Below are 11,215 nucleotides of genomic sequence, written 5' to 3' on the forward strand. Positions count from 1 at the left end.
CACAATTCACAGCGCTCACCATAGCACATGCCCTCCCCAATGTCTATCACCCAGCTGCTGCATCCCCCCAACCAGCAACCCTCAGTTTGTTTCCTAAGATTCAGAATTCCTCATATCAGTGAGGTCATATGATACATATCATTCTCTGATTGACTTATTTCGTTCAGCATAACATCCTCCAGTTCCATCCACTTCATTGCAAATGGCAAGATCTCATTCCTTTTGATGGCTGCATAATATTCCATTGTGTATATATACCACATCTCCTTTATCCATTCATCTGTTGGTGGACATCTTGGCTCTTTCCACAGCTTGGCTATTGTGGACATTGCTGCTATAAACATCAGGGTGCACATACCCCTTCAGATCCCTACATTTGTATCTTTGGGGTAAATACCCAGTAGTGCAATTGCTGTGTCGTAGGGTAGCTCTATTTTCAACTTTTTGAGGAACCTCCATACTGTTTTCCAGAGTGGCTGCACCAGCTTGCATTCCCACCAACAGTGTAGGAGGGTTCCCCTTTCTCCTCATCTCTGCCAACATCTGTCATTTCCTGACTTGTTAATTTTAGCTATTCTGACTGGTGTGAGGTGATATCTCATTGAGGTTTTGATTTGGATTTCCCTGATGCTGAGCAATGCTGAGCACTTTTTCATGTGTCTGTTGGCCATTTGGATGTCTCCTTACACCACACACAAAAATAGACTCAAAATGGTTGAAAGACCTAAATGTGAGACAGGAGTCCATCAAAATCCTAAAAGAGAACACAGGCAGCAACCTCTTCGACCTCAGCTGCAGCAACTTCTTCCTAGAAACAGTGCCAAAGGCAAGGGAAGCAAGGGCAAACTGACTATTGGGACCTCATCAAGATAAAAAGCTTTTGCACAGCAAGAGAAACAGTCAACAAAACCAAAAGACAACTGACAGAATGGGAGAAGATATTTGCAAATGACATATCAGATAAAGGGCTAGTATCCAAAATCTATAAAGAACTTCTTAAACTCAACACCCAAAGAACAAATGATCCAATCAAGAAATAGGCAGAAGACATGAACAGACATTTTTCCAAAGAAGACATCCAAATGGTTCTCTCTTCTAAACTGCCACTGAGCTCTTTTCAAACAACCCCGTCAGTAGGACACAGTGGAGAAACTACAATACTTGATAAGTTTAGAGTGAGTTAATTTGAAAGTAATCAATAATTTCTCAGAAGTGAATCTGCTTTTCAAGCTAATTTACCGTGATCTCTTTCTGTTGGTTTTAACAAGGCGTTGCCATTTGGGACATTCTTTTTGGAATTTGGTTGATAATAGCTAGATAATCAGTCTGTAAATTCAGAAGCGAAGGAAAGAATTAAGCTTGTTTATGTCTTTTCTTTATAAGGTAGGATATATATTTGAATTTATGATAATGTCTATGAAGCTTTCTAAGAACAAATTTTTGTTAGAAAACAGTTTTGTAGTGACTGGATTTTATATCTGAAAGCAATAATGCCCTTCAATATGAAGTGAAGTCTATATATTTAAGTTTGAAACAGGATTAGCACTGAATTTCCACTAAATGTCTGTAATTCAAATCACTGAGGGCCAGTGGAACTTCAGAGTTTAGTTGGTTTTGAGGTATGTTTAGTGCTATTTTTTTCTTTTGTTTATTTTTTTTAATTTAATTTAATTTTATTATGTTATGTTAGTCACCATACAGTACATCATTAGTTTTTGATGTAGTGTTCCATGACTCATCGTTTTCATATAACACCCAGTGTTCCATGCAATATGTGCCCTCCTTAATACCCATCACTGGGCTAAACCATTCCCTCACCCCCCCCCAAAACCCTCAGTTTGTTTCTCAGGGTCCATAGTCTCTCATGGTTTGTCTCTCCCTCCGATTCCCCCCCTTCATTTTTCCCTTCCTTCTTTTAATGTCCTCCATGTTATTCTTTATGTTCCACAAATAAGTGAAACCATATGATAATTGAATTTCTCTCCTTGACTTATTTCACTTAGTATAATCTCCTCCAGTCCCATCATGTTGTTTTAAGCTGGGTATTCATCCTTTCTGATGGCTGAGTGATATTCCATTGTATATATGGACCACATCTTCTTTATTCATTCATCTGTTGAAGGGCATCTCAGCTCTTTCCACAGTTTGGCTATTATGGACATAGCTGCTATGAACATTTGGGTGCATATGGCCCTTCTTTTCACTACATCTGTATTTTTGGGGTAAATACCCAGTAGTGCAATTGCTGGGTCATAGGATATCTCTATTTTTAATTTTTTGAAGAACATCCACAGTTTTCCAAAGTGGCTGTACCAACTTGCATTCCCACCAACAGTGTAAGAGGGTTCCCCTTTCTCCACAACCTCACCAACACTTGTTGTTTCTTGCCTTGTCAATTTTTGCCATTCTAACTGGTGTAAGGTGGTATCTCAATGTGATTTTGATTTGAATTTCCCTGATAGCTAATGATGATGAACATTTTGTCATATGTCTGTTGCCATTTGTATGTCTTCTTTGGAGAAGTGTCTGTTCATGTCTTCTGCCCATTTTTTGACTTGATTATTTGTTTTTTGGGTGTTGAGTTTGAGAAGTTCTTTATAGATCTTGGATATCAGCCCTTTGTCTGTAGTGTCATTTGCAAATGTCTTCTCCCATTCTGTGGGTTGCCTCTTTGTTTTGTTGACTGTTTCCTTTGCTGTGCAGAAGGTTTTTATCTTGATGAAGTCCCAAAATTTCACTTTTGCTTCTGTTTCACTTGCCTTTGGAGATGTATCTTGAAAGAAGTTGCTGTGGCCAATGTCAAAGAGGTTACTGCCTATGTTCTCCTCTAAGATTTTGATGGATTCCTGTCTCACATTGAGGTTTTTCATCCATTTTGAGTTTATCTTTGTGTATGGTGTTAGAGAATGGTTGAGTTTCATTCTTCTATATATAGCTGTCCAAGTTTCCCAGCACCATTTATTGAAGAGACTGTCTTTTTTCCATTGCATGTTTTTTCCTGCTTTGTCGAAGATTATTTGACCATAGAGTTGAGGGTCCATATCTGGGCTCTCTATTCTGTTCCACTGGTTTATATGTCTGTTTTTGTACTAGTACCATGCTGTCTTGGTGATCACTGCTTTATAATATAGCTTGAAATCAGGCAGCATGATGCCCCCAGCTTTGTTTTTCTTTTTCAACATTTCCTTGGTGATTTGGGGTCTTTTCTGATTCCATACAAATTTTAGGATTGTTTGTTCCAGCACTTTGAAACATGTCATTGGAATTTTGATCAGGATGGCATTGAAGGTATAGATTGCTCTGGGTAACATAGACATTTTAACAATGTTTATTATTCCAATCCATGAGCATGGAATGTTTTTCCATCTTTTTGTTTCTTCTTCAATTTCTTTCATGAGTGTTCTGTGTTTCCTAGAGTATAGATCCCTTTACCTCTTTGGTTAGGTTTATTCCAAGATATCTTATGGGTTTTGGTGCTATTGTAAATGGAATTGATTGTCTAATTTCTCTTTCTATAGTTGCATTGTTAGTGCATAAGAAAGCAACTGATTTCTGTGCATTGATTTTTGTATCCTTCCACATTACTGAATTGCTGTATGAGTTCTAATAATTTGGGGATGGAGTCTTTTGGATTTTCCACATAAAGTTTCATGTCATCTGCGAAGAGAGAGAGTTTGACTTCTTCTCTGCCAATTTGAATACCTTTTATTTCTTTTTGTTGTCTGATTTCTGTTTCCAGGACTTCTAGTACTATGTTGAACAATAGTGGCAAGAGAGGGCATCCTTGTCGTGTTCCTGATCTTAAGGGAAAGGCTCTCAGCTTTTCCCCATTGAAGATGATATTTGCTGTGGGTTTTTCATAGATGAATTTTATGAAATTGAGGAATGTTCCCTCTATCCCTATACTCTGAAGAGTTTTAATCAGGAAAGGATGCTGTATTTTGTCAAATGCTTTTCCTGCATCAATTGAGAAGACCATATGTTTCTTCTCCCTCCTCTTATTAATGTGTTCTATCATACTGATTAATTTGTGAATGTTGAACCATCCTTGTATCCCGGGGATAAATCCCACTTGGTCATGGTGGATGATCCTTTTAATGAATTGTTGGATACTATTAGCTGGGATTTTGTTGAGAATTTTGGAATCCATATTGATCAGGGATATTGGTCTGAAATTCTCCTTTTTGATGGGGTCTTTGCCTGGTTTGGGGATTAAGGTAATACTGGCCTCAAAGAATGAGTATGGAAGGTTTCCTTCTGTTTCTATTTTTTGAAACAGCTTCAGGAGAATAGGTATTATTTCTTCTTTGAATGTTTGGTAATTCCCCAGGGAATCCATCAGGCCCTGGCCTCTTGTTTTTTGGGAGGATTTTGATCACCGCTTCAATCTCATTACTGGTTATTGGCCTATTCAGGTTGTCAATTTCTTCCTGTTTCAGTCTTGGTAGTTTATAGGTTTCCAGGAAGGCATCCATTTCTTCCACGTTGCTCAATTTATTGGCATATAGTTGTTGATAATAATTTCTAATAATTGTTTCTATTTCCTTGGTGTTAGTTGTGATCGCACCCTTTTCATTCATAATTTTATTAATTTTGGGTCCTTTCTCTTTTCTTTTGGATAAGTCTGGCCAGTGGTTTATCGATCTTATTAATTCCTTCAAAGAACCAGCTTCTAGTTTTGTTGATCTGATCTACTGTGTTTCTGGTTTCTAATTCATTGATCTCTGCTCTAATCTTAATTATTTCTCTTCTAATGCATGGCTTAGGCATCGTTTGTTGCTTTTTCTCCAGTTCTTTAAGGTGTAAAGTTAGTTGGTAAATTCGGGATTTTTCTATTTTTTTGAGTGAGGCTTGGATGGCTATGTATTCCCCCCTTAGGACTGCCTTTGCAGTATCCCATAGGTTTTGGACCAGTGTGTTTTCATTCTCATTGGTTTCCATGAATTAAGTTCTTCTTTGATTTCCTAGTTGACCCAAACATTCTTGAGCAGAGTGGTCTTTAGCTTCCAAGTGTTTGAATTTCTTCCAAATTTTTTCTTATGATTGAGTTCCATTTTAAAGCATTATGGTCTGAGAATAGGCAGGGAATAATCTCAATCTTTTGGTATTGGTTGAGACCTGATTTTTCACCCAGTATGTGGTCTATTCTGGAGAAAGTTCCATGTGCGCTCGAGAAGAATGAGTATTCTGTTGTTTTAGGGTGGAATGTTCTGTATATATCTATGAGGTCCATCTGGTCCAGTGTGTCATTCAAAGCTCTTGTTTCTTTGTTGATTTTCTATTTAGATGATCTGCCTATTGCTGAGAATGGAGTATTGAGGTCTCCTACAATTAACTTATTATTATCAATATGACTCTTTATTTTGGTTAACAGTTGGCTTATATAGTTGGCTGCTCCCATGTTGGGGGCATAGATATTTACAATTGTTAGATCTTCTTATTGGATAGACCCTTTAAGAATGATAAAGTGTCCTTCTGTGTCTCTAACTACAGTCTTTAGCTTAAAATCTAATTTGTCTGATATAAGAATTGCTACCCCAGCTTTCTTCTGAGGTCTGTTGGCATGGAAGATGGATCTCTATCCTTTCACTTTCAGTCTGGATGTATCTTTAGGTTCAAAATGAGTCTCTTATAGACAGCATTTGGATGGGTCAGTCTTTTTATCCAATCTGCAACCCTGTGCCATTTTATGGGAGCATTTAGGCCATTCATGTTGAGAGTGATTATTGAAAGATATGACTTTATTGTCACCATGTTGCCTGTGAAGTCCTTTTCTCTATAGATTGTCTCTGTAAATTTCTGTTCTCTATCACTCTTGGGGTCTTTCTCCTTTTATACAACCCCCCTTAATATTTCTTGCAGGGCCAGCTTAGTGGTCACATATTCTTTCAGTTTCTGCCGGTCTTGGAAGCTCTGCAATTCTCCATCCATTCTAAATGACAGCCTTGCCAGATAAAGTATTCTTGGCTGCATGTTCTTCTCATTTAGTACCCTGAATATGTCTTGCCAGCCCTTTCTGGCTTGCCAGGTCTCTGTGGATAGGTCTGATGTTATTCTGATGTTCCTCCCTCTGTACGTAAGGAATCTCTAACCCCCTAACTGCCCTTAAGATGGTTCTAAGATTTGCGAGTTTTACTATTATTTGTTGGGGCGTTGTTCTGTTTTCCTTGATCTTGGGAGGGGTCCTCTCTGCCTCTAGGACATGAAGGTTTGTCTCATTCCCCAGATTAGGGAAGTTCTCAGCTACAATTTGCTCAAATATATCTTCTAGTCCTCTCTCCACCCCCTCAGGGATCCCAATAATTCTGACATTGGAAAGTTCCATGGTGTCACTTATTTCTCTAATTCTGTTTTCATGGATTTTGAGGTGTTTCTCCAGGCCTCCTCTTTTTCCTTCTTTTCTATCAATTGGTCTTCTAGATCACTAATTCATTCTTCTGCCTCGTTTATCCTAGCTGTTAGAGTATCTAGATTAGATTGGATCTTATTGATAGCATTTTTAAGTTCTGCCAGTTCAGCTTTCATTTCTGCCCTTAGAGACGCTATGTTGCCGTTAATCAATTTCTCCATTCTAGCCATTGTCTTCAAAACTGCTACCCTGAAGTCCATTTCCGACATCTTGGTTATCTATCTCTGTATCCATTTGTAAATCTGTGGCAGAAGTCACAGTCTCTGAGTTTTGACTATTTTGGGGGTTTCTCATCCTAGTCATTCTGTTGAGGGGTGGTTGAGGGAATGTACAGAATCCAAATTATTGACCACAACCCAAGCAAGATGCACCTGTTTTATAGGGACCTTAGGGTTGCCGGCCTCTTGTTCTCCCAGCCTGTCTTCTGAGGGAGGGTTCTGCAGCACTGTTACTTAGGCAACCCTGTTTGGGCAGAGTTGCCTTGCCCCCTGTGTGTGGGGGGGGGGAATGGGCTCAGTGAAAACTGGTTTTGGGGGGCTTTTGTTCTCTGGCGGCTTTCCCTGGTGGCTTTTCGTGTCTCTTCCAAGAGTCAGAGCAAAAGAGACTGTTTCCAGCCCTCTGCCTCAGAGCAGAGAGATCACAGTCTGTTCTTCAGTGAGCTCTCCAGGCCACACTATCTCCATTTCTGTCTGTGCTGCTAAAAACTGCAGCATCCTGGGTTATGCACCTCTCAGCAGCACTCCCAGTCCTCGCCTCCAGGTCAGGGCATGTCTCAGACCTTTGTTCTTTAAAACTGCCAGCCACCTCCAGTTCACACATGTGCCCCCGCAGCTCCGGGTTTCAGCCCCAGGGGCTGCCCTAAAGTCCTTTTTCACTGCTACCGGTCTGTGAGTCTGGGCCCTGTCCCCAACATGGGAAGCTTTTGTGAACCAGCGGTGCAGGATCCCAAAGGCTCCCTCCCCCTTCCAATTATCTTCCAATATCTGCCCACAGAATCATGGCCCCCCACTTCATACCTCAAAACCAACCACCTGTGATATTCTGTTTATAGAGATCCAGATATATCTTCTTACATCTCAGGCTGATTTTGTGGGTGTTCAGAGTGGTCTAGTAGATATCCAGCTCAATTCAGGGGACCGGTTGGAATAGGGTCCCCTACTCCTCTGCCATCTTTTCCTCCCCCCCCCGTTTAGTGCTATTTTCTGCCAAAGCATAATTGGTAACTATCAAGTTATTTGTATTACTGTATTTGCCATAAGGACATAAGTATTTCCTTTTAGTTTTAGCACTTATCATGGCTTTGAAATATATCAAGGTTTTCAGAAGTATTCCCAAATATTTTAAAAATTTCTAAGGGCAAGTTTTTGTTTTATATTATCAAATAAACCACTTTACTGTTCTGGATTTGAATGTTGACTTGCAGAGATTTGAAGGTAGGGTATAGCCAGGGTAGACAATAGTTCACCACTTTACCCTATGGATTTTTGCATTTCCTTTGCTTTAACATTTATGAATACCTAACTCACTAGAATCTTTTCATTCCTTTCAGGTAAACATATTACCAGATATACAGCATCAGCTTTGCAGAAAAGAAGGATTATGTCAAATAATTAGAAGATTTCCAGGTAATCTTTAGTTTGCTTCCTTATGCATAAACATGTGAGATATGTAGGCTGCTTCAGCAGATACCGAATAATGAGATCTCAGATCCTTATTATTTAGTTCCTCGGTCTATCATTCCACTATCACAAATCTCCCAGAATCCATAAGGTTTTGCCCATAGGGAGATCCTGATAAAAAGGAATACAAGCATAATATTGGTATTCTTTCTTTCAGTTTTGCCTTCTAACTTTCTGGGTGAATATTCCTTTCTTCTTTTGTATTTGTCTTGAAAATTATTGCTGTTTTATTTTAGAAGCAATTATTATAATTATTAAAATACTTCTTAATTATATAAAACAAGGTTTTAAAAAAATGTATTTCTTCATGATAAAGTAATTCTGATTTTAACAAATTTGTTTCTGCTTTTTGAAATTCCCTCAATTTGCCTGTGTGTTTCAGACAGGCTACTGAATGAGTAAATTCCATGTCTTGACAACATTAGAAATTTGGGGCAAAAATTAACATCTCATTTTCTCATTGATTCCCAAAGTGAAAAAAAAATCAGATGGTCTGTGAGTCTTCAGAGATCAAATTATAGCTTACTTAAAACCCATGAGTGAAAGGGTTCCTCAAATTTCTTGTTTAAAATCCATTAAATGTTAAACAGCTTATGGCCCTAGAAAGTATTTCAGTATATAATTACAATTTAGATCTGCCGAGCTTCAATTCTATTTTTAAAAATTTAATTTGTGTCCTAGTGGGATCAGAAACCTCATGTCCCATAGGGTTTTCCATGGAGTTTCTGCTTCACACAAAACATATACCACATTGGTACATCCCATCGTAAAGACTACAGTCTTCTACTGTCATTTCTCAAGGATTAAAATAAAGTAAGAATGAATCAACAACTCAACTTTCAATTTAAGGTATTCATCTAAAATTAAAAAATAGCTGTCTAAACTTGGCTTTATAGTTATTATTTTTCTATGGCAATTGTAACTAACTCCATAATCTCTCAGTTTTGTTTCATTTTGTTTCTGTAAACTTCTAGCTGGGTAGTTTTTTATTTTATAAAAAAAATATGTTTTTGTGAGATACAAGTAAAATAATTATTTCCATTAATATATTATTAGTAAGTATCTAGGGATCCTTTACTTTAGGCAATTTGAAGAAAAGAATTTGTTTCCATTTTGAACAGAGCCTGCATATTTTTAAAGTATGTTTTTCTTTGTTGCTACTTACATTTCAAAATGATTGATTCAAAACCTTAAGTTTCTTTAGGTTTGGAGTTAGCAAAACATGTAGAATCATAGGAATAAAAGCTCATTGATATCCAGAAATGGGTTACCACTTTAAAAAATTCCCCAAACAACTCTTACATAAGCTCATATTTTATATTTTGCTTATCTGCCATTAAGAAGCTTTTAACTGTCTTCTTTTGTTTTAAATATTATTTTTTCCTCAAGAACATCTATAGGTTCTAGACATAATGTAGTCCTTCCTCCACTCTGTCTAGTGTTTTAATTTTCTATTTAGCTCTGTGACTAACAGGATAATTTCATGGAATATATTGCCTTTTAAATAAATAATTTTATTTAAATTTAAAGTTATTAAAATAACTATCATGTTATTTGTCTCTAGCTAAAAATAATTTTCTTAGATGTATAGCTTTAGAGGACAGCATATAGGGTCACAGGATTATTTTCTGATTTAAGCTTTGTATACAATAGATTTTGTTGTAGACTATTGCTACGAATATATACTATGTGGTACAAACTCAGTATTCACAAGATTAAAAACATTCTATTTGTTGTGAATATTGAATATTTAATATTGACTACAGATTAGATAGCAACATGTTAGTACCTAAATATATACTATTATTAAAGAGGTAAGATAATAAAACTAAGCAAACTACTTTATAATTGAACCATTTTATTTAAAGCCAAATGGACTGTGCCATTTTAGGCTGTGTTTCATTTGGAGGTAGATAAGACACAAATTTTTGAAACCAGGGATTTTAGCTCTGCCACCTATTAGCTCTGTGATTCAGAAGTGGTTAGTTTTTCTGTTTGCTTTTTTAATCTATAAAGTAAGGCTAATGAAACCCATTTCATAAGTTAAATTTTAAAAACATAGTAGATCCTATATGTGTGTGTGTGTGTGTGTGTGTGTGTATGTATAACTGGATTTGAAAAATAAAGCATATTATATATTATACCTGGGGTGCCTGGGTGGCTCAGTCATTAAGCATCTGCCTTCAGCTCAGGTCATGATCCCAGGGTCCAGAGATTGAGCCCCGAATAGGGCTCCCTGCTCTTTGGGAAGCCCGCTTCTCCCTCTCCCACTCCCCCTGCTTGTGTTCCCTCCCTTGCTGTATCTTTCTCTGTCAAATAAATAAATAAAATCTTAACAAAAATTAAAAAAAAAAATATATATATATATAATACCTAACACATAGCGCTCCAACAATGTCATCCTAGATTCAAAACATCAAGCAACAGGACTCACAAAATTTAATATTTTTTCTCTTTATATGATTGATTATCACTATGATTTTATGTTTCTGGCAAAAACTGTGAAGGGTTTGAGATTTCACCCTATTTCTAAGCTCACAAGTCTGCCTGCCACTGTTTCCCAGGGCACAGGCAGAAGACATGAGACTCCTGGGTCAGAGACAAACAGCTCTATTATTTACAGCAATAGTGGTAGGCAGACTACCAGCATTTGCACTGGTTCACTGAATCCCGGTTCCCACAGGGTGATGTGAAGTGGGCTAGATGACACTTGTATACTTAGTGGTTTGCGTTTCAGTAGACGAGCTCTGAGCTTAGGGAGTTAGAATGTTTTATAATGGGCAGTGAGCATGCCTGCCCTTTGCTCTGGAGAGAGACATTATTTTTGTTATACTGGACAAAACCTTCTCTTTGCTCCAGAGCAAGACACCATCTCTATTTTTCAAGGCTATCTGCTATATAAATATCTTTGAAAAGATAGTTCGGAACAAAGATTGTCAGTGGCTCTGTTTGCAAAATGTACAGAAATGTGAAAGATGCCTGGAGATGTGTCTCCCAATAGTTTCAGAGAAGAATACCTGACAAGTTCTAGCTCTGAAGCTTAATCAATGTATAATTCTGAGCAAGATTTAAAGCCTAGTGGTGCTTCAGTCCCCTTGTCTATAAACATGCAAAGTTTGGCAAGGAT

At 37.6% G+C, this 11,215-nt stretch overlaps 1 protein-coding gene across 5 annotated transcripts in view; it reads left to right on the forward strand.

The window, feature by feature from the left end:
* CPED1 (cadherin like and PC-esterase domain containing 1) overlaps positions 1 to 11,215 on the forward strand; it is a 268,162-nt gene that overhangs the window by 60,119 nt on the left and 196,828 nt on the right. For all 5 annotated transcript variants that reach the window (XR_012380298.1, XR_012380299.1, XM_025865766.2 and 2 more), the window contains one exon: positions 7,959 to 8,034. Coding sequence is in view for 3 of the 5 variants with exons in the window: in XM_025865766.2 (XP_025721551.1) it covers positions 7,959 to 8,034 (76 nt within the window). In the remaining 2 variants the exon portion in view is untranslated. The remainder of the gene's footprint in view (positions 1 to 7,958; positions 8,035 to 11,215) is intronic.

This window comes from Callorhinus ursinus, unplaced genomic scaffold (assembly GCF_003265705.2).
Source record: "Callorhinus ursinus isolate GAN/ISIS: 27379988/994484 unplaced genomic scaffold, GSC_fseal_2.0 scaffold12, whole genome shotgun sequence".
NCBI classification, from domain to species: domain Eukaryota; kingdom Metazoa; phylum Chordata; class Mammalia; order Carnivora; family Otariidae; genus Callorhinus; species Callorhinus ursinus.